The following is a 23432-nucleotide window of genomic DNA, read 5'->3' on the forward strand; positions in this document are numbered from 1 at the left end:
CAGCTAACTCTCAGGACTCAGTCATTATTCAATATCTTCTACAGTGAAACTTAGGACAAGGTGGCAGTGGAGTGAGTTGTTCCTCGGATACAATTCAAAATTCTTAGCAAAAATGCAGAAAACCTTTTTTTTTTTTTTTCCCTGAAAGCAGCTTCCACAGAACACAGATAATGTCTCTGTTTACAGCTCTCCTGCTCTGGTCTTTTCCAGATAGCCACAAAGATCCTTAAGTGAGTTTCAGGACCACGCTCTTAATGGTATCATGCCCTTTTTTTCTGTTCCTATATGATTTTTACTTCTTTTAGGTCTTTGCATTGTGCAGTTTCACTGAGATCTTTTCTGGAAGGAGCAGGCACATGGGGCAGTATGTGATGGGAGGCTCCTGTCATTGCACTTCTCTGACTTCCATAAAGAAATGGAATGACTTTACACAACTGACTAAATAGAGGGCAGGATGACAACTTTACAACACAACAAATAAAGGAATAAGGAAATAACATGGGAGTAGTGTATCAGAAAATAAGGGACAAAGGAAAACATAAATAGAAGCAAGCAAAAAAAACCCAAAAAATCCCTGTTGAATAATGTGTACCAAGGTACCTGAAAATTGTACCGAGGTGCCTAGAAAACACAGAAATCTATCCCATGCTAAAGTTCCAAGAGGATCAGAGTATGATGATAGTCTAGCTTGGAAATCAGTCCTTTATAGAGATGTGTCATGTTCTGCAGGGATGGTGAGCCACTGTCCTAAGTTCCAGATGCACTGAGGCACCACTGATGAAAGATTAGAGATTTTGTGCATTTACTGAGAGTGAAAGGAGGCACAGAGGTTTCTTCCTAACTGTTATGAATTCCTGTCTTTCTGAAATGAAACCTCCTAACCTACTTGTGACATGCCACATGCATCATACAGGAGAGGGAGCACTGTGTCTAAAACAACCTCACCTCATGGATGCTGAATAACTGAGCATCCATTCCAGCCCTTGTGCTGCAGGTAATGTGTGTGTGCACACTAAGGTGCACATGCCTTTCTTTGTTCCTCATGAGCTAGAGCTTGGCAGTAGCAGTCTGTAACATACTCTTGTAATACCATCCTGGCTGCTTTCCAAAAGGAAGGATGGAGTGACAGTCAGACCATAATGGGATTGCACGGTGGGGGAGAATGACCTGTCTTCTACCAAGCAGCGTAAGCAGCGCCCACTTGGCATGTGTGAAGGTGTGTAATGACACAGATCCCAGAGCCCTGCCAGTCTGCCTCACTGTGCAACTCCACGAACAGGCTGGAATGAAATAAGCCTTTCCCTGAGGAACAGAATGCTCAAGAAAACCATGCGATGCACTTGGAAATCCTTTGATGGTATGTACTTCTTATTTAGTTTGTTTCCTGCACCGCCCCTTTCAGAGTTAACAGACATCAGTGACTTAGAGCTACAAATCTGCTTAGAGGAAGGGAAGGAGGTTAGTGTAAGCAAGAGGACTGCTGAATGAACAGTTTAAATTGCAAATTGCTACACCAAATCCACCTCGCTTCAGAAACCTCAGAGAAATATCTAGTTTAACATAAAATGATGTTTGGTATCCAGGACCTGATGCAGAAGTGACAAGGCCCCTTTGACTTTAGGAGAGAAAATATGAAAGGTAGTGCCATGCGCAAATTAAGCCCTTTGATCCTGACATCAATCTCTTAATTAGGAATTGTCAGGAAGAGGCAGTTCTGTTAACACATGTCTATCCGGACAGACCTTTTACTTTGAACAACTTCAGGATTAAATTCACCAGGGTTCATCCAATTTTATTTTGTTGCTTTTCTTGGTGCAGCATTCATCATAGAATCCCAGAATGGCTTGGATTGGAAGGGGCCTTAAAGCTCATTCAGTTCCACTATAACAGGGGCACCTTCCACTATCCCAGGTTGCTCCAAGCCCTGTCCAGCCTGGTCTTGGACACCTCCAGGGATGGGGCAGCCACAGCTTCTCTGGGCAGCCTGTGCCCAGTGTCTTGCTACATACTTAATAATTTTTTGAGCTTTATTATTTAAGATGTAATGTCACAATCTTCACCATCAGCAGCTTGCTTAAATGAGAGCTTACAACAATTAATCAGCATAGACCATGCTACAGATTACCCCTAGTTACCATTACAAATGTTCCTGTGCCCTGCACAGTCCCTGACCAAACTCTGTGTTCAGCAGAACACCACATTGCTCATTCCTGGCAAGTTCCCCTCCTGTATTTCCCTATTTGCATAGCTCAGTGCCTGCCAAACCTGAGGTGCCCCTATGCACTCACAGGTCCTTCTCTGGAGGCACCTTTAGCCTGCACATCTCATTAGCTGCATGTGCTGCACAGAGCATCTTGGCTGCTTCCCCTTGGTATCTGACGTGCCTGCTTCCTCAGCCTTTGTTTGCTACCTCTTGAATATGTCAGCTCTGGAAATCAAAATCTCCCTTCTAGTGCATATTTCAGCTGTACAATGAGTTGTACTTTTCTTTCACATGATCTTGATTTCCCTGTGATTCCATCTACTACAGTGTCTATAGGACATATATCCTGTACTTCCCTCTGAAGTAGCAGAGGCGCTTGTCTTGGGCAAAAGTGTTAACAAGTGTTAACAATTTTAGTAGTTAATTTTAGAATGAGATTCTCTGCCCCCAAACAGGCTCCATTTGGAATTTCAGCATGTATGTTTTGTTTTCTGAAGGAATATGCTTGGCATTTTTTTTGTCTAATTATAAAAAAAAGCTTTGGGTTTAGATATCTGCCTTGGTAGTATAAAGGTATGTACTTTGATTTCTTTGCCACTATTTGACCTTTACCTAATAAAACCAGTACTTGAAATTTTGTTAATCACTAACTGTATCAAAAATAAGTCTGCTAAAGAGCTACTTTGAGCAAAGTCTTTGAGTAGGAATGATTTGCACAGTTAGAAACTTGAAGAAAGCTCTCTGTGGCTTTCTGCTTCTCTCCAAAAGTCTCTGAGCCCGGAAGGGCCTGCATTTTATTTCTGCATCTGTATCTGCTGCTGTAAGACTTAAACAAAAACTCAGGTTAGGAGGCTGACATTAAAACACAAATATGTGATGTTGATAAACACAGGCTACCCCCAACTATTTATTGCCATGCATGAATACTTACCTCTGATTTGGACATGGAGTTACAGCAGGGGTCCCTTTATACAGTGAACCTAGGAAACAAGAAAATAAGAATTAGGGTATTAGGTGAGCTAGCACATGCTCACAATTATTGCACATTTACATCTGCATGTTTAATAGTGGGTACACAGACTAGTGCACAGTGTTGTGCACAGGGCCCTGGAGGAAGGTGCCACTGCTGAGTTAAGGTACTTGGAAAAAATCTCATCTTCAGTGTCTGGGCTTATCATAAGGGCTGGAATGTGCTTGATTCTTGAGTTCTTGCTCTGGTTGGAGAAACCCTGTATCTGCCTCTCTACAGATGTACTACACTTCTGTTTCTTTCCCATACAAGAATTTTACCAGATTTGCAAAAAGGACACAGAGAGTACATATGGAGCCAACAGAAAGAAGAAAGGTCTTGGCCATCCTGTCCTATTTTGGGAAGAGAGAAGTAGAAAAACAGGGAGTTAACATACACCTAGATTCTGGAACACAGGGACAGAGTGTTTGTTGAGAGATAAATTAATGATAGTGAAACCAGGACATTTTGTCCCATTATATGGGTGTGTGTATGAATTTCAGTTAAATGTGGTAAGTTAATTTTAGTCTGAGGTACTGTGAAACAGAGACCAGATAGAACAAAGACTGATAGGCATTTTCTTGCAGAAAAGAGCTAGGGAAAACCAAGGGGAGGTTTTGGTGAAGAGATGAGGGTCTGATTTTATTCATACATAACAGGGTAAGAGACAGTCCTAGGAAGTCAGTCATGTTGGAGCAGGATAAGACCAGATGCTAAAGGGTTTTCTTCTGGGAGTGCTTTCCAGAAATCTGAAAGGATACAGGCCCAGTGGAGAGACTGAAGTTTAAGGTTCACTCGAGCAAGGATTAGCCTTCGTGCTCACTGGAACACCTGACCTGGAAGTGACATATACACTGAACTGGGAGCAAAGTCCTGTAATAAATAACAGTGCTTCAGTCATTTCCTCCTTTGTGCAGTGGAGAACTGTAACTTGATGGAACCAGGGCCAGTTTCACCTTCCTTTCCCTCCTTACACCAATGCTTATGAAAAAGGGGGACCTGAGCTGCAAAAGCCACACTGAAGATTTCTTCTGGAGAGGTAAATTCCCATTGTGTGGGGTGTGATTTGGTTTATGGTGCAGCATTACTTTGTCAAGAGAAACAGAAGAGAGAGCCAGGTTTGGCCAGGAAGTGGCCATGCAGCCAGGTGCGGGGGGTGGCCACTTATGGCTTCTCTGGGAATAAGAATTTTAAATGTTGGAGCTGTATATCCTGGGATTATATGGGATCTCCTCCCTACATGTCTGCTCCTGGCTGCTGTCAGACCGGATCTGGAGACAGCTGTCCTTTTGATGTGACACTGTATGGCTGCCTCTGTGCTTGCATCTGCCACTCCCTCCTTCTTCGGGGTCAACATTTCTACTCTTTTGCCATATTCTGCTTTCTGGTGCAGGTTAAAAAGTGTCTGTTGTGAATCACTGATTGTGGCCCATCTTTAGCCTATGTTTGCCAGGGACTGTGCTTCTGTGCCACCCTGCACCACTCACAGCAACAGGCCAGCTCAGTGTTGAAGCTGATACATAGGTCCTGCCTCCAAATCCTGAGTAAGAATATGAGGGCTTTGCTGTAAGAATAACAGAATATGAAAGAATAAGAACACGAGGACTTTGCCATAAGAATAACAGAATATGAAAAACCAGCTGGCAAATCATCCTAGTCATGGAATCACTCCCAAAATGCAGCTCTATGGGACAGAAAGTTGCTTTGAAGACATTAGTTTCTTGGTTAGGACAGCCTAAACTGCATCATCCCTTAGTTAAAGCACTGCTGTAGGTCTCTGGCCACTGATAATTTTGGCTGTTACGTTCCTGACAGTGAGTTCCTAATTTTATCGTGGCTCCCTCCAGTCCCTTATTTTGTTGTTCATGCCTTGATTGCAATCCCTCCCATTCCAGCCAAGGAAGGTGAACTCTAGGCCTCCGTTTCTGTTTGGTGGTGGGTTCAAGCTGGAGGGTCTGAGGGAACTCAGCTCAGAAAGTATGAATTAAACCTGTGCCACTGAACTGCTGGGTCAATGGACCACCTAAAGGTAATGCACTCTTGTGCATCAAATCACTTTGCACTGTGGAGTCTTTATTAGTAAGCCAGCCTTGAAGTTCAGACAATAATTGTGCCTAGCACTTGACTGAGAGAACTATTTGGTATGAAAATGTGCCCAGTGAAATCTTTAGGGCTAAGAGCATCTCCAGGGCTATGTGGTAAAACTCAGAGCATCACCCCAGTGCTGCAGGTTCTTTGCAGTTGGTGTCATTGTTTCTACATTGGGTGTATCTTAATGATCTTTTCTGCTTTAACAAAATTGTTTTAAGATATTTTGATGTTATTTTTTTGTGAGGAAACCCCACTGTCTGTTCTCATCAAAGCCCTTTTCTGACCTAACATTATGTTCTTGGCATGCAGGTTGCATACAGTGATCTGAAACATAATGGTGGTTTTCAGAAAGGTAAGTCCTGCTTTTTTTCTGATTGAGTGATTAGCCTGAGGCCCAAAGGGGAAGAAAATTACCTTACCATCATGATTCAATCAAAAGGAAGTTGCAATAACCCAGTATCAACAAGGTATAAAATAATTTCAGCCTAGAGTAGGGAAACAGATGTCTTGCCTCACCAGGCCATCCTCTTGTTGAGCAGGTGACCTCTGTCACAAGGTGTGGCACAAGTTACCTTTGGAGTTTTATTCAATACAAAAAAGAGCTGTTAGTCTGTAACATTATTCATAATCTTGTGCAATATTTATGGATGCTTTACGTTGGTTGTTTGGTTTTAAATGTAAGCCACAAAGTATTTTGAGAGAAAAAAGAATTATTTTTTTTCAGTAAAAACATTGAAACTATGACATTCAGTGCTGTGGTGTGTAACAAAAATTGTATATGACAAGACACAGCTACAAAGTACACTGATCTACAACTCTGTTCGGTTTTTATTCCATTTTTCTGTTTGAATCTGTATTTGGGACTGGAGCAAGAGAAAGTGTTCCTGAGGGTCTGGAGTTGGGAAGTATAACCAGGACACTGGTACAGGCAACACCAAGATGTTGCTCATTCCTAGGAAAGGGCAGCTGTGGCTCACCCCTTCCTCCAGGCACAGCAGAGCAAGTTCTTGCTTGCTCTGCAGATGTGCCAGATGTTGACAAGCCTCTACCTATGTGAAGAGAGGAACTGGGCTAGATAAAGAATGTTGGTGGCTTTTTTTTTTCTAAGAGAGATCATGGATGCACTCATATTTTAGCCATAGCAGGAAAAATATCTATCTAAAATTTCTCGCAATGGAGGCCTCTACATTTCCAGGCATCCAACATGTACATATGTTTGTTTGTTTTTCTCTTTCCTGGTAGTCTGTGTTCTCAAGAATCTCTTCTGAGAAAATATCATAGCTCATGTGAGGCTGCCAAGCCAGTTCCCCAGCATTCACTATGCCCCCAACCAGTCTCTGAGAGGTACTGGAGCTGCGTTACTGCAGCTTGGGAAAAGTCTCATTTCCTCTTGTGAGACAGCTGGGTTTGATGACTTGTGCAAAGTCATGTTCCACATCAGCTGTGAGTAGAAGTAGAGGTGGAGCTGGGAGTAGAATTCAGAGGTCTGTAAATGTACTGCCTACAAGCCAGCAGTAACTTACCCAGTTAAACACTGCTAAAGAAATCAAATAACTAAAAAAGGAAGACCAAGAGGTGTTTGCCTGTGAGCTACAAGGCATCAAGTATGTCACTGTAGTTGACAGTAGCTTTTTTCTCCCCAGGGTGATCATGTGTGGCTGGACACTCAACCAAACAGTGAATTTAATGTCCCAATTGGGGCAGTTGTGAAGGAATCTGACTCGGGACGGATCTTGCTGGAGGATGATGAAGGCAAGGTGGGCTATGCTAAAACCTTCTGTAAAAGATGAACATGAAATGTAAAAGTACAAAATACAAAAGAAGGTCCTGTTGGGTCAGACCAAAGCTCCATCTATCCAGATGGTCTGACTTTGATATAGGTAGGATATACTGAAAGATATACTGAAAGTATAGGATGGTCACCTGGCATCTCCAGGTCCAAAGCACTAGGAAGATTCAGAGCTTCATAAGACAGAGGTTTTATCTACATGGCTAGGAAAAGGAAATGGATGGGCTCCAATCCCTAAATTTGGTGAAGTTTTAGGTGGAAACATCATCCCACTGAAATCAGTTCATCCCTACCTCATAAAATGTTGTACCAGTGATGACAGAATTGCACTCTGAGCAGTGTTAAAACTGCTGCTGTTCGGAACTCACCTGAATGGCTTAATTTAGTGTTTTTAAACCATCTTGTTTTAAACCAGTTAATTCCTGTAGGCCAGTCCCCTATGTGTTGGAACATGCTTGCTGGAGCATGTATTGTGCTGAAGCTCACTCTAGTCTTACCCAGCTCTCCTTTGTTTGTCTCTGAGCCACAGCATCACACGTTAAAGTCTGTGCCTTGCCTTTGTCAGGAGCACTGGATCACGGCTCGGAATATGCACATGGTGCAGCTGATGCACCCCTCCTCTGTCCAGGGGGTAGAGGACATGATCCGCCTCGGGGATCTCCATGAAGCTGGCATGGTGCACAACCTCCTCATCCGACATCAGGAGCACAAAATCTATGTGAGTGCCACAGTCACTTCCAGGGACAGGCAGGTCACTTCCAGGAACAGCCTCTACACTTGAGCAGCCTGTGAGCCTTTCACCCTCTGACTTCTTTAATGACTGAGGGTGCCAAGGAGACACAACACAGTTTTTCTCTGCTTTCACTTGAGTACTTTGGCTATGAAGAAGAGAGCTACCAGCAGGCCCTCAGTCACAGTGCTGGCAAAGTTAGTGACTCCACTTACTTTCTCCCAGAGTGATCACTGCCACCAGCCACTGACAGTGAACTAAATCCAGCCCATGTTACAGCTTACTGCTGCTATTACCTGGAGGATCAGCCTAACTAGTATGCAGTGACATGATTTCAATTGTCTCCCAGTCCAAGCCAAAATTTACTTGATTTTGATGTAGTAAGATGGCTAGTGAATAAATCTGGATATTTGTCCATTACAGGTTTTATCTGTAACTGGGAAATTTAGCAATTTTATTTTCTTTTTTCCTCAGTTTCCAGATTGTAATATTATAATTAATATTCAGATTTCCCTTTGCCTTCCATGTTATATACAGTAGTGGAGAGAAGCTGCCTCTTCCAATATAGGTGTGATGATATTTAGTGTTAAAAAGGACTGATTTTATATATCCTACAGTAACTAAGAAGGTGTGTGGATAGACCTGTTATATTAAACTCTAGCAGCCTGCATTTGTTTAATGTAGTTTTTAAACAATATTATCGCCTTGCATCTCCACAGCCTTCAACAGCCTCCTTCATTTGACTGGTGTTGCTGTATACAAATGTTTCTAAATCACTGTATGAATAGCACAACTATAACTTGGCCCATTAGCAGAGTTCAGCTACATCTGCACTAGAATACAAAAGCAGCTTAACAAAACTCTGCAAAACACCTCACAATAACACCAATGGAGTGCCAGGTCTAACTGGACTTCTGTGTGCTTCAGCTTGAGACAGAGAGCTGGGCTGCCATTTAGCAAGAGATTACACCTAGCATTCTTCCTTGGGCAAACCCCTCCTTATCCTGGGATGTTCAACAGCAGCTGATAGTGAGGAACTGGGCTCTCAGGCTCACCCAAGTGCTATGATCTCCCAGGCTTCCCTCCATGCCTCTGTTTAGATTTATACTGCAAGTGGCTTTGGTTGTATTCCTGTTTGCAGGTTTGCTGTAGCAATAATCCTCACAACTGTTTTCCAGACTTACACAGGATCAATCCTTGTAGCAGTGAATCCATACCAGCTGCTGCCCCTCTACACGGTGGATCAGATCAGACTCTATTGTAACAAGAGAATTGGAGAGCTTCCACCTCATGTCTTTGCCATTGCAGATAACTGTTACTTCAATATGAAGAGGAATAAGAGAGACCAGTGCTGTGTGATCAGGTGAATGGACTTGGAGAGGACAAATAGCAGAAGCCAAGTCTGGCATGGTTTGGGGCACCTTGTGGACAACAGGTGGACACAGGAAGGGCCCCTGACCTTCCAAATGGAAGGGTACAGATAAAACTAGAAACAACTGGAAGGAAATATTTTCTTCCCTGCTCCTTTATTTTCAGTTAGGGCTGCAAAAGGTAAAACATAAGCAAAGGATTTTCAAAGCCCATTGTTTTCTCCCAGAATCTTTCAATGTGGTTGTACATTCTGCACATGATCACTACATACAGAAACACAACACCTGAGTGTGTGTGATATAGGGCTATCTTTTACCTTGGAGACAGAATATTTATGTTACATGTATTTTCCAAGGCTAGACATTTCCTCAAGAGAAATAACCTCTGCTAACCCAAAGGTGGATGGAAGCTTTCTTCCTCCTATAAAGAATCCATTTTCTGTTTGTCATCAATGTGAAGAACCAGATAGTCTCATTGCAATAGTATCTGATTATAGCTGAGTCAGCCCAGCTGATGTGCTAACACTAGCAGTGACAATCTGGTAGTGCAATAAGCAAGATAAGCAAGTGGTCATTTAGTTTGCACAGGTACAGAATGTCTTCCATGGATTTGCTTGTTTTTAATTGGTGGGAGAATTTAGTTCTCAGCCTAAGTCTCACAAATTAAATTTGAGTAAATGAGATGATGAAGGACTCAAATTTTCCAGCCCTCTATGAAAGACAGTCTTATCTGCCATTCACAGGGTAAACTTAAGTGGAAATGTTTTTTATTTTTAACTTGTTCTGCCACATTACCAAAAAAATAATTAGGAAGCCTGTAATGATCTTTTTTTCTGACTGCAGTGGAGAATCTGGAGCTGGTAAAACTGAAAGTACAAAGCTAATACTACAGTTTCTGGCAGCTGTCAGTGGCCAGCATTCCTGGATAGAGCAGCAAATCCTAGAGGCCAACCCCATTCTGGAAGGTGAGTTACTCACCAAACATGGCTGATTTACCACATTTCACTCAGGATAAAATGAATCAGGAACAGATCCTTGAACCACTGTATCTGCTTAACTGGTAAACCCCACTGAAACACTGGTGATGCACTGCAGATGTTCTCTATACTTTTCTGTCATGTTCCCATGCAGTCCACAGCAGCTTTGCTCTCATGCTGTAGGAGGACTTGCCTCTGTAGTATACACCCTGGAACTGCCAGGACAGCAAGAGTCCTTGGGACTGCAGAGCCCAAGGCAAAGCCTCCTGGTTTGGCATTTGCCCTAGACAGTGACAAAGTGACTGGCCAAGCATAGATGTATCTGCAGGGGAGCTCCCTGAGACACCCATCTTTTTCTGTACAGGGATCAACATGTTCCCAGTAAATCATTCTGGAGGTCTTCAGACTTGCCCAGATGCAGACCACATTTGGATCATATGAATATGTCTTTTAGGACCCAATTATCTGGGTGCACAGTATGCCTCTCTTCAGGAGACAAACTGAGACAAGACCTTCTTCAGTGCTTCTCAGCACTGTCATTTGGAATACAATGTGTAAAATACCAGCAGCAAAGTAGAAGGGGAAAAAAATAGGTTTGATGTTCATGAACTGCAATAATACAGATATTGTCTCTGTCCCTTGCCCATCAGCTTTTGGAAATGCCAAGACAATTCGAAATGACAACTCAAGCCGCTTTGGGAAATACATTGATATTCACTTCAACCAAAGCGGTGTGATAGAAGGAGCCCGGATAGAACAGTTCCTCCTGGAGAAGTCCCGGGTCTGCCGGCAGGTGAGGGCAGGTGTATGTTCTGCCTGTTCTTGTGTTAGAAGCTTATCCTGGCAAGCTGTCCACTGGCCTATTTCTTTTATTTTTAGGCTCCAGAGGAGAGGAACTATCACATCTTCTACTGCATGCTAATGGGGATGAATACAGAGCAGAAAAAGATGCTTAATCTGGGCACTGCTTCAGAGTACACTTATCTCACTATGGTAATAATCTCTGCTTTATTCTCTAATATCCCTCTGCCATTTGCTTCTTCCAGTGAGCAGTTATAATCACTAGGAGCTGCAGATGGTAGTTACCAAATATGAACAGTCCTTCCCTTAGAGTACCAGAAGCAGTAACACCAAAAGTGCTGTGAGCATCAGTTTCAGACACTTCCTGTGTTGTCCACCAGCGGGAAGCAGCCTGTGGCAGGTCAAAGCTTTCTGTCAAAGTAAGACTTAAGAAACATAAAGGACACCTTAAAACAGAATGTGGACAACATCCCCCCCTTTCACAGACACTCAGATTTCAAAGGAATGCCAAGGATCTCATGGCAGGGAGAAAAGTAATCACATATGTGTACCTTAGAAGAAAAGTAATAAGAATCCTCGTCCTTATATCTAATAAATCTTACATACGTAATGCAGGCAGCTGGCATTCAGCATAACCTCCCATGACTGATGCTAATGACCATGAGTTATGATGCCATTGTGGCAGAAGTGGGATCTTCACAGGTGAGGTTTTTGAAAATAGCTAATTGAGTGGTTTAGGACATGAAAGCCATGATGAAAATCCTATCCTTTAGCCTGTGTATATACTTCATATTAAATATGCCAGCTGGTTAGATTTGGGCTGTTCTACAGCTGTGTAAAGAATGTGTTTAAGTTCTGCCTCTACTTCATTTAGATGGAGCTGGGCATCTAATTTCTAGGAAATGAAAACAAGTCTGTTTTTGGGGTCTCAAAAGCAAAACCATTAAAGTTGTGGAGATTTTTTCAAATGTAATGTTTTCAAAATAGCAGTGATCTTGCAGCAAAGCTGATCAGTGCCATTAGTGCAATTTACCCATTGGCCATTCCATGAAAAGGCCCCTGGGTCAGCAGTAGGGAAATGTGATACTGAAATAGGAGGATTGAATTAAAGGAGAATACATCCATGATTTTGTAAAGGTCAGCTGTTGGTACAAGCTGGCATGTAAACTGAAATGACTAGTAATATTTCATTTTTGTAATCATCACACTATATTGTCAGAAGTGGCAGGAGTAAAAAAGGCCTTTCCTCATCTCTGTTATGGCTGTGTACAAAGGCTTGTCAGTCTGCACGTGCTTTCACCCTTGTCTGGGTAGCAGGAGGATGTGCCTCACCTGTTGGTGTGGTGCTTGCAGGGTAACTGCACGTCCTGTGACAGCCGGAATGACGCCAAGGATTATGCCCACATCCGCTCGGCTATGAAGATCCTCATGTTCTCAGACTCTGAGCACTGGGACATCAGCAAGCTGCTGGCTGCCATCCTGCACCTAGGGAATGTAGAGTTCCAAGGTAAATTCAGCATTGACTGTGCTTACCTTTCCTCAGACTTCATGGTAAAGGTACTTCCCTGCACAGATTAGGTTGTGCTGCTCTGACCTGTATTAACAGGTTAACAGAGTTGGAAGGGCGGGCAGATAAGCACCATGAAATTCTGATTTGTGACTCTAGTGCTATGTGTTTTGAAAAACAGCATCTTACTATTTTCTCACACTGTCAGGTCTCCATGGTTGTAGGCCCTTATCACACAAACTGAAACAACAGAATATAATACCATGCTACATTTGCTGATTGTTATTCTACACAGGCCAGAGGACACAGGAGTGATGTTTGCCTTGGAGATAATAGCAGTCATCCTCCTGCTTAAGTCTGCTGAACACTCACCTGCACAGGTGCACTCACCTGCAGAGGAATGGACAGGCACAGTGTGACAGTGTGACCCACCAGCACATGCCAAAAGCTTTCACATTTTAGAAAAGAACTCCTCACTTTGTGATACAGCAGGCCCAATATAGAGATGCCAGCTGGATTCTTTGGATTAATGCTACTACTCAAATTAGGGATTTCTTGTATTTCTCTTTGCTGTTTAATTTCCCACAAGTCAGATACGCAGGAAAAATATTTCCAGAAACATATTTTCTGGAGTCAGATATCACTTCCCCAGATCCCCAGCAGTCACTACTTTAAATGAATAACCTTGTCAGCTTGGCTGCTGTTTTTAGCCTGATGTTCTAGGCACGAGAGAGCCCTGTAGATCCCAGGATCTGGGTGAAATCAAGACCCTCCTTGGTAAAATCACCAAACCTGTCAGTTTCAAATGAGAACTGAGTACCTTCCCAGTGTTATGGGGTCACAGAAATACAGCCACATTAACAACAGTGATGGTTCCCCTGAGACTGGCTGTTTATTCCTTGCAGCGGCCGTGTACGACAACCTGGACTGCTCTGATGTGATAGACTCACCACACTTCTCCATCGCCACCAAACTGCTTGAGGTAATGGACTCCCATCTTCTGCTGGTTCTTCTTTCTCCCTTGTTCCATGAGCACACTGGCAGAGCACATCTCTGGAGTTTATGTAGGAATGAACATTGAACAGGCATGTTGCCTCTGCCCTGTTGACACTCCAGTCATGCTGTTGCAGATGTCTCTCCAAGCCAGGAGACCTTTAAAAGGGGACAGCAAGTTGCCAGTGGATGCTGCTAGACAAGCAGTTTGTCATAGTCCTCCTCCTGATACAAACTTTGCTGGATTTCCTTTGTTCACCTGGAATGACCAGATTGCCATGACTGTTTCTCCAGGTGGACTCCAGTGAACTCCAGAACAGCCTCACAAACCTCTCCATCATTGTCCGAGGAGAAAGTGTGTCCAGGCCTCTGAATGTGGTTCAAGCTGCCAATGGGAAGGATGCCTTTGTGAAGGTACTGGTGCTCACAGCTTCCCTGTTTAAAGACTGGGGATGCTTTCAGAGCTGTCTTTCTTCCTGACTGAGGATCCCTGTGTGATAAACATTGATCTAGAGGGCTCCAGGCCCTTGCAGTTCTCAGGCATAGCTTGACAGCACAATAGCAAGCAGTAAATTACATCCAAAGTCTCTAATGATGGGCTCCAATTCCTCTTTCATTTTTTTCCTCAGGGTATATATGGACGGATTTTCTTGTGGATCGTGAACAAAATCAACTCAGCCATTTTCAACCCAGCTTCTCAGAAGCCTAAAGACAGACATCAATCCATTGGACTGCTGGACATTTTTGGGTTTGAAAACTTCAGCAACAACAGGTAGGAAACTTCAGATGCAATGCAATAGGAAGTTGAAAAGCAGCTGATGTAAAGGGGAAGAAAGAAAAAACAAAGAGACACATGCTCTTTCATAATTATCCTCATTCTCAGAAAAATTGTGAGAATTCCATTACTGGATTTACCAGTTTCGATCATGCAGATTCCATTTTTCTTCAGTCTTGATCATATTTCTGCCTCCTTCCCCAGCCTTCATTTTAGTGCAGCCATTGCACATGTCTATTCCAGATCCCAAGGAATTTTCTGGCCTTCAGCCAGAATCTAGGATCTCTACAGTCTTGTCTTCTATCTTTTGTGTTCTCTCCTGTTATTTTGTGCTGTTCCCAAGACCTGCAGTCCCCATGGGTCCTCACTGTGGTGAGCCCCCCAGAGGCACATACAGTGTGCCACAGCAAGTATGAGGTTATGATACTCAGGTGCAGCATAAAGGAGTAAATAATAAGGGAAGTGGTAGTGCCAGCGCAAGCAGAAACATGCCACATGCTCATAAGTGATTTTCACAGTTACATGTTCTCCTTTATCTCTGGAGTTTCTTGAAACACATAAAGATCTTTTCTTGCCTACTCAGCAACATTCAGTCATCAGCTGGCTCATTGCTGCTGGTCTTTGCCACAGCAGAAAATGCCTCCCTAGGTTGGCAATATGCAATGATGGCGGTCACCAGCACACATGGCAGTGGTGTATCAGGAATGCATTTAATGCAGAGGCTAAACAAGTAATAGAGAGCAGTGCAGCACTGGCCAGGGATCACCATGGGCTTTCATCTTGTTCTTCCCCAGCTTTGAGCAGCTGTGCATTAACATTGCAAATGAGCACCTTCAGCAGTTCTTTGTGCACCACGTCTTCAAGCTGGAGCAAGAGGAATACCTTGCAGAGCACATTGCCTGGAACAACATTGACTTCACTGATAACCACCAGGCTCTGGAAGTCATTGCACTCAAGCCCATGAATATCATCTCCCTCATTGATGAAGAAAGCAGGTTCCCAAAGGTAAATTTCTGGTTTCACTCATAATGCCTGGCTTTGCACACAACTCACAGCTAACACTTGGGTTTAGACACACAGAAGTGCAAAAGTGGCTTTCAGATGCATTAGGAGAGGCAATATCTTCTCCCCATAGATGTTTCTTTCAAATTGGCTCACTACACAACTGCTTCACTCTCTGCTGGAATGTGCTCTTCCTGGTGCCTTGCTGGTGAAACTCTTACAGCAGTTCCAGACAGAGAAGGAAGGTGTCTGGATAATTTTACAAGGGCTTCCTAGGAAATCTTTGAAATCGTTTATTGTTTGAGTATTGTTCTGCTGTTGGTCTGGGCTGCAGCTTGCTCTTTCTTCCCCCTTGCTGACAGACTAAATTGAGCAATGCCACCATTGTGAGGAACTGGAGGGGAACTACAGGCCTGGCAGCTAACCTTGGTGCCAGACAAGGTCATAAACAGATCATTTGAGCACCATCACAGAGCACGTACAGAGCAACAAGTTGATCAGGCACAGTCAGCTTGACCAAGCTGATCTCCTTCCATGACAAGGTGACCTGCTTAATGCATGAGGGAAAGGCTGTGGCTGTTGTCTGCCATGATTCTGTGAAATGTTATCCTGCAAAGGTCAGTCATCTCAAGCAGAAGAGCAGAGGTGAAAGTAGCATCTGATCTCAGACATCCCTGTAGAGCATTTTCATAGTCTGCAGAGCATGGTGAGGCTAAACTGGAGTGCTGGTGCAGGAATCAGATGGCAATGGAGGGTGTCCACAAAAGCAAGCCCCTGCCTCAGCTCATTTTTAGTCCTTCAGGTAACTACTTGAGAGGATCATGTACAGGCAAACAGCTTTCCCCTTTCTTCCCTAAGAAGAGGGTGGTCTCACAGATCAAGAAGGCACCTCTTCCATGATTCCCAGAGCACATGACTTCTGAGAGCAAAGCCCCCACTGCCCTGGGTGCAGGTGAGTGCAGAGAGCTCACATGGCCCACTAGAGGATGACATCATGATGGCACCCCTTGAAGAGGAGCACCCAGCTGACTGCCTAGCCTCTGGAACTCATGGTCTGGGCATACTGACTGGGATCTGCTCAGGGATTCCTCCAGGGATCTCTGAGTCTTGCACCAGCTAGGGTGTGCAAGAAGAACTGTGCCTGCCCAGGAGAAGGAGGAGGCATCCCTTACAGCTTCCTGGGTATCAGGGCACGAGAAGGTTGGTGGGGGCTTTGCTTGTGATGTCCAAAGATCTGGTAAATTCCCAGCCCATCTGGTGATGTTGGTAATGTTATGGGGACTTGTACCCTAGAACACCAGGCCCTGTGCTTGATAGTGTGTTCTGTCATGATGCTTGAGACAGGGGTCTGTGTAAAAGGAAAGATACTATTGGCACTTTCTCCAGAACTACTATACACGTAAGGGCAGAATTTGAGCTTTTGTTATCTCTGAGCACCACTTCTGTTTGTTTGCTGAGCACAGGCCAGTGCTGGGGACAATCTGCTTAACCATCCTTTTTTACCTGTCTTTGTTTCTAGGGCACAGATGCCACTATGCTTATCAAAATCAATTCCCTCCATGGTAAAAGTAATGTCTACATCCCACCTAGGAGTGTTCATGATACCAAGTTTGGCATCAACCACTTTGCTGGGGTTGTCTTTTATGAATCAAAAGGTGAGTCTATCTCTGCTGGATACAGAGGGTGACGGGAAGAGCATGACTTGCCCTGGATGCATGGATGCATGATGGGTGCATGACCTGGACCTGTGGGTCTCCAGGGTAGTGTTGATCTGAAGTTGATCAGGAGGTCAGAAGGATTACTCTAATCCAATCTGCAAGTTACTGTAAATTAAGTGGATTTTAGGTAGACAGTTGTGCTAGAGCCAGCAGGCTGCAGAGGTGACAGGCTAATTTTGTTTCCATCCTATAGATTTCCTGGAGAAAAATCGTGACACACTGAGTGCTAATGTAATGCAAGTGGTCCATTCCTCCAAAAACAAATTCCTGAGAGAGATTTTCCAGGTGGAAACAACCCCACCTATTCTGGGACGTGGGACCATTCGGCATCTTGGATCTGACCAGGTCTACAAGGTTGGTTTACTGGCACTGTCTTGCAGAAACAACTCATTTCCCGTGCCTTCCATAAAGCTCTGGCTGTTCCTGATCTCCTCTTTCTTTTGCACTGTCTCTGCAAATCCCTATCTCTTTCATTCAAATTGTTTCTGCCAAGAGGGCTGCAGGAAAAGTCAGGGTCTGGCATTCATGCTGTAAACAAGTGCAGTGTCAGCCCTGTCAGCCAGGTGTGCACCCTGGACATGTGTGTAGCCATGCCTGCAGTTGTTTCAGAACCATGAGTTGTGATGCCTCCCCACATGTTGTCATTGACTGGAAATCACTGTGTGACAAAGTTCATGATGGGTCGTTATCACAGACTCCACTGTGCCTGTTCTGTCTGTGCCTAGTGAAAATAAGGATGTGAAGTGCAGTGGACTAGAAAACACTGTGGGGCACAGTTAAGGTCTCTGTCCTGCTCCAATTTCCACATACCTTGACTTCTGAACACTTAGCTATGTAGCATCACCAGTATGTGAAGGTACTTTTGCTTTTGCTTGTTTACATCTTTGAGTTTTCCTGTCAGGATACAGAACAATCAGCTTGCTATCTTACCTATTATCTGTCTATTCTCCTGACATTGTTTTCTGATCTTGTTCTTTCTTCCTCTGTCTTTGTCCCAGTGTGGCTTTCTGCTGTCCAGAACACCTGGCCATGGACAGGTAAACATCCTGGAGGCAAAGAATGTCAGAAGTGGTATAAGCAGCTGATAGTTAGCTTAGCATCTCTTAAATGCTATGAATAACTCCAGATTAAATATCAGGTGTATTTACATTGCTCTAAAGCTCTAATGGGCCTTGTCCCTATAAATAGGACTGTGTAATTGAAAAAAAAGTACAGCAGCATCTCAAGAAAGAAAATACCAAATGTAGGCTACCCCATGTCAAAATGCACAGAAATTAGCTGTTGATGTTCAAATAAATGGGACCACCACTGGGAAGCCTAAGAAGTGGGCTACCAAAAAGAATAATGAGTGATGTGCCAGAAAACACTTATTTGTCCTGACGTCTCAGAGTTCCTTTCCTGGCACACCACAACAGAAAAGTCACCATTAACTCAACAGCAAATTCAGCTTTAACAGTGTTGCTTGTGTGAGATCATGAGGGCATGGGCTTTGGCCTTGTGTGGCCATCCCACTGATGGTACAGCAGAAAGGCCTCTAAGGTCTGAAAGTGAAAATCACTAAAATACGTATATGATGTTCTTATACCCACTTTGGGTGCTTGCTAGCCCTAAGATGCCCTAAGAGAGCTGTAATGAGACATTCCCAGGAGCTGTTTTCCAAAGACATTAATGACTGATCACTGGAGGGCAGCCTTGCCCTGTAGCTAAAGCAGAGGGTGGAAATCTGAATATTCAAAAGGGCACTTTAGAGGAACTGCAGGATAAACATTTCCTAAAGATAGTTGAAGTGAGGGGGAGCTACTAGACTTTAAATTATTTACTTTGAAAAAATTCCAACAACCCCACAATGGACCAAACCCCCCAAACAAACTAACAAACAAACAGGCCATATTGTACTGCAATGATCAGTTCATTGCCTGTATGTAAAAGGCCAGTGCAGTCCTTTTGTTACTTGGAATCTGTACTGTTGTGACTGTAATTTAATGTGCTCATACTGAGATGTAGAAACCTAGGCCTAATTTGTGTGAAAAAGACAGGTGGAACTGTGCTGTCAGAGAGGCTGGGGAAATCTGGAGTTCCTCATAGTTTATGCTCCAGTAAAAGTTTGCCTTTTCACTGCTTGCTGTAGTATTAATGAGCAAGGTGATCAGCCATCCTAATCCCTCAGGAATGGGCTGTTCTGGATCTTTAGCATTCCTAGCTATGATGGCAGCAAAATATCTGGCCTGGAGTTTATTCCTGCTTTGGGAGTGGCTGTTTCTCACCAAGCCTTCAGGCATGCTCCCAGGAATCACAGCTTGGCACCCAGGCCTGGCACTAAACACAGCCTTGGTTGGAACAGCTGGATGCATGTGGACTCCTGTGGGTGGAATTACTTCCACCACAGCCCCCCCTACTGCTAGAACTTAGTGCCCAAGTAGGTGAAAGCACTTAGTGAGAGGTTTCTTTACAAGAATAAACATAAATTAATAAGGTGTAGATGGCCAGTGTAGCTCCCATGTAGGTAATTTTTTTTTCTGGTGGTTGTGTGATACTGTTACATTGTACAAAAATACAAAGGTTTATTAATTGGCCTCTGAGAGTGAATGATGTTGCAGTCAGCATGTGCTTTCTCTTCCCAGGGCTTGGATACCACCAAGCGGCTCTCAACACTGGGAGGACAGTTCAAGCAATCCCTGGAAAAGCTAATGAAAATCCTGGAGCAGTGCCAGCCATACTTCATCCGCTGCATCAAGCCAAATGACTACAAGAAACCACTGGTAATGTTCCAACAATACAAAGTCTTACCTTTGGTAAAGTCTGTAATGAGAAAAGGCTCTCAGTTTCTGTGTAACATTTTATAGTTTTACTTGGCTGCATCCGAGAAGAGCTGGAGTACAGGGTATTCCTGCAATAAACATAATAGGAGGATATAGCATGGTTAATTTACAAAAGCATCTCAAAAAAGCACCATAGAGTAATGGATAGCAATAAAGAACACAAGTGTATTCCTGAGTACAGTTACAGACACCTTTTCAGTAAAGATAACGACAAAACTGGAAAGTCTGTAGCTCCTCAACACAGGAACAAACAAAAACCACCATGATCAACAATGATCATACTATGAAATAGCCTGAGAGAGAACAGGAGAGCTATGGAACTTTGTGAGAGGGGTGATTTGGCTTAATCTGACATACCAGGAAGAGTCCATTTGTCATTAGGACATGTGGCTGGGACTTGGGGGATTTTGACCTGGTTCTACTCTAAAACTTTATGGTGTTGGTCAAGTGATTTAAAAATTTTTGAAGCGCTGCATGTGGCTTAGTGAACCAATTTTTAAACTCAGATAAGATTAAACAATTATAAGAGAAGAGCAGAATGCCTGCTGTGCTTTGCATGGTATGCCCAAAGGCCTAAGTTGCTAATGCATCTATTCACATCTACAAAATTATGTGATCAATTCACTGCCCATCTGAAATTGCAGCTCTAGAACTAAAATTGCCAGACTGAAGTTAACAGACTGTTTCTACTGCTGATATACACAAAATTGAAGACCCTTTGGGGTGACTTGTTTACGCTTGTAATGAATTAATTTAGTGCATGGAAGAAAAATACCATTTAAAAAAAGCACAGTATGCCATTTTGCATTCCCTCTGAGGCTGGAGGTTAACAGACATGTTCTGAGGGATACTGCATGTGTACCTTTTCTCAGTGCTGTCTCCTCCCTGTCTGCTTTCCTTTCAGCTGTTTGATCGGGAGCTGTGCATCAAGCAGCTGCGCTATTCGGGGGTGATGGAGACCATTCAGATCAGGAAAGCTGGGTACCCCGTCCGCTACAGCTTTGAGGAGTTCTTTGAGAGATACAGATTTCTCCTGCCATGGTCTCTTCGACAAAAGGTGTGTAAGCAAAAACATGGTTTAAGGCTAATCTCACTTTTCCTAATGAGGCCTTAGTCTTTCCCACAGTAAAAAGTTCTTTAATTACTGCTGGCAGGGTTGAGAGAGTTGTCAGCACAGGAGAAGTCATCACAGGAACTGCCATCATAGTAATTACAGCTGAATAGTTAAATACTCCCTTCAGCCTTAGCTGAAAACAGAGTTGGTTTGAGGTCCAGCTGTCCTTGGCCTGCTCCTCACACACATCCCAGGCAGGGTACCATCCCCATTCCCATTGCCCTCAGATGGTTTTTTACTGAGATCACACAATTCTCAGGTCTCTGATGTCCTCCTCACACCTTGACTCTGGAATGTTTAGTCATGCAATCACGTTCCTCGTCTTCCTGACCATTTGAGCTGAACCACTTTCATTCATTGTACTGCCAGCCCAGAGGTCTGCAAGACCTCATCTGTTTCTGTTCTTCACCCTTTGGAGTGCAGGGCAGTAGATGCTTGCATAGCACTTGCTGTGTTTCACAGCCAAGCCCTAACATCATGATGCTTTTGCACATCAGCTGAAGAATGATACTCGACAGAGCTGCATCAGCATCTCCCAAGCAGTGCTGGGCAAGGATGAAAGCTGGCAAGTTGGAAGGACCAAGATTTTCCTTAAAGTAAGTAAAAAGGACAGGTTATTGTCTTTTCTCTTGAAAAACTGCATGCTTCACAGTACTGCTTGGCCTGCTTGTGCAAGAGTGGCTTGTGTAAGGAGGACTGGGCTGTCTTACAAACTCTCCCTTGAATCTGAGGGTGGATCTTTGTTCTTGAAAGCCACATAATTCAGTGGAGTGGGTTTGGTGTAGGAGAGGCTGATCCTGTTCCTGTGCTACAGCACTGCAGCTGAAACAGAGCACTGCAATGTGCTGAAGCATAAAAAACAACAGGATACCAGTGCACTGTTGCAGAGGACCACCCTGCCTGTAGCATACCCCCTGTTGAGAACAGTCTGGCTGCAGGCACATTCTTGCTTGTTTACAGCTATAGCTAGACCAAGTCTGGTCTCTGGTCAGGTGGTGTGCACTCTTCCTACTGCAGTCTCATAAATGCATTTTAGTCACATTGTGCTACATCATGCTGATTTTGGGTCTCTTTCAGACCATGTGTCCAATTTCCAGAGGTTGTAGGTGTCTGCTAAGCTGGCATATCCACACTTCTTTTAACAGGATCATCATGACACTGTATTGGAGCTGCAACTCCAAAATGTACTCACAGATAAGGTTCTTCTTATCCAGAAGGTGATGAGAGGATTGAAGGACAGGTCAGTGATATTACAGAAGGGAATTTGCTTTATTTTGAAGTAGCTAATCTTTGTGGTGCAGTTTAACACACTTTGTGCAGCATTTTAGAGTATGAAATGTATCAGGCTATACCTTCCACCAGCCCTAAATTACATGCTCATCATGTAATAATGCACAGTCAACTACACAGATGTTGGACAAAGATTTTGTTTTGGCCCAGTTTTGTTATTTTCATGATGTTTTTCAAAATGCATAGCTGTGGCATGTACGAAAAGGAAGGTCTGAAAGGAGGACTTGCTCTTAATATTTTTAATAAACAGTACACATCTGGAAAGCAGGAAATCCCCATGGAATCTGTGCCCTTCTCAGAGCTACAAGAATTCTCTTATTTAGGATGCTTCTTGGATACAAGATGTTGATAAGAATCAGATGGAAATTAACTAGTCTTCCTCTTTGCCAAAGATGCGTAATTCTTGCATTGTGTCTGGTTTAGTTTGAAATATCTTCAGAAGTGAAATTAAGTTGCTGTAAAAAAAATGTCTGTCCTCATTACATGCTTTACATCATGATTTGTACTCATGGATCTTGTATCCCCTCAACCAGAACCATGATATAGGACTGAGTCTTGCTTTGATTTAGAAATACTCTTGACCATAGTGAAGGAAGAACTAAAAAATATGACACAAATGCCCCAAAACTTCCCTCTTTATTTTTTTCAGACTCTGCCTGCTATCCAACAGAGTATCTAAATCAAAAGCCTCACCTTGCTTTTACTTTTAATCCATCAGAGCTATGTGCTGCCTATTTCAGTTCCAGTGTGACAGTTTGTACCATCTTGAGGTTCATCTTGCTCAGATGGGCTCCTCGTCCTGGCAGCAGAACTGAGAGAAAGAGGTTACTAGATGGGGAAGTTAACTTGTACAGTCTTGATGTGAGAGGTTTTCAGTTCTTACAGAGCTCTCTGACCACAGCAATTAATTTGGTCTGTAGTTGCCATGAGTATTTTTGCAGCAAACAAGGCTGACATCAGATAGTGGACATCCCATAAAAGAGAAAAAAACCACCTTACTCTCTACTACTATCATAAGCACCTGTTGTTTTTCACCTCCCATGTCTGCTTAGGAAGCAGTTCCTGAAACAGAGGAGGTCTGCTGTAGCCATTCAGTCAGCCTGGAGAGGCTACTGCTGCCGGAAGGAGTTCAGAATGGTAAGGTGAAGGTGTATCCATAACTGTATATTTGTGTGTGTGTGTTTATATATTGTGCCCTGCCAACTGAGTGGAGTATTAGGAATTAAGATATTCTCAACTGAAAG

The 23432-nt window shown here is 43.5% G+C and overlaps 1 protein-coding gene and 1 long non-coding RNA gene across 3 annotated transcripts in view; one reads left to right on the plus strand and one right to left on the minus strand.

The window, feature by feature from the left end:
• Window positions 1-1518: 1518 nt before the first annotated feature.
• LOC132331646 (uncharacterized) overlaps window positions 1519-23432 on the minus strand; it is a 35724-nt gene continuing 13810 nt past the window's right edge. The window contains exons 3-7 of one of the 2 annotated variants that reach the window (XR_009487650.1): window positions 22882-22999; window positions 19753-19852; window positions 17896-18011; window positions 12303-12455; window positions 1519-3183 (exon numbers count right to left, since the gene is read on the minus strand). This is a non-coding gene — a long non-coding RNA (uncharacterized LOC132331646). The remainder of the gene's footprint in view (window positions 3184-12302; window positions 12456-17895; window positions 18012-19752; window positions 19853-22881; window positions 23000-23432) is intronic. The other variant, XR_009487651.1, reaches the window with a different exon arrangement.
• The window catches only part of MYO7B (myosin VIIB), a 46103-nt gene continuing 28272 nt past the window's right edge, over window positions 5602-23432 (plus strand). Inside the window, exons 1-19 of the mRNA XM_059855248.1 lie at window positions 5602-5655; window positions 6947-7060; window positions 7658-7810; window positions 9001-9185; window positions 10036-10157; window positions 10820-10962; window positions 11049-11162; window positions 12324-12477; window positions 13383-13459; window positions 13765-13884; window positions 14100-14242; window positions 15040-15250; window positions 16767-16902; window positions 17159-17319; window positions 19587-19724; window positions 20689-20841; window positions 21396-21494; window positions 22044-22138; window positions 23241-23325. Coding sequence (XP_059711231.1) covers window positions 5638-5655; window positions 6947-7060; window positions 7658-7810; window positions 9001-9185; window positions 10036-10157; window positions 10820-10962; window positions 11049-11162; window positions 12324-12477; window positions 13383-13459; window positions 13765-13884; window positions 14100-14242; window positions 15040-15250; window positions 16767-16902; window positions 17159-17319; window positions 19587-19724; window positions 20689-20841; window positions 21396-21494; window positions 22044-22138; window positions 23241-23325 — 2421 coding nt within the window. The 5' untranslated portion in view covers window positions 5602-5637. The remainder of the gene's footprint in view (window positions 5656-6946; window positions 7061-7657; window positions 7811-9000; window positions 9186-10035; window positions 10158-10819; window positions 10963-11048; window positions 11163-12323; window positions 12478-13382; window positions 13460-13764; window positions 13885-14099; window positions 14243-15039; window positions 15251-16766; window positions 16903-17158; window positions 17320-19586; window positions 19725-20688; window positions 20842-21395; window positions 21495-22043; window positions 22139-23240; window positions 23326-23432) is intronic.

This window comes from Haemorhous mexicanus, chromosome 10, assembly GCF_027477595.1.
Source record: "Haemorhous mexicanus isolate bHaeMex1 chromosome 10, bHaeMex1.pri, whole genome shotgun sequence".
NCBI classification, from domain to species: Eukaryota; Metazoa; Chordata; class Aves; order Passeriformes; family Fringillidae; genus Haemorhous; species Haemorhous mexicanus.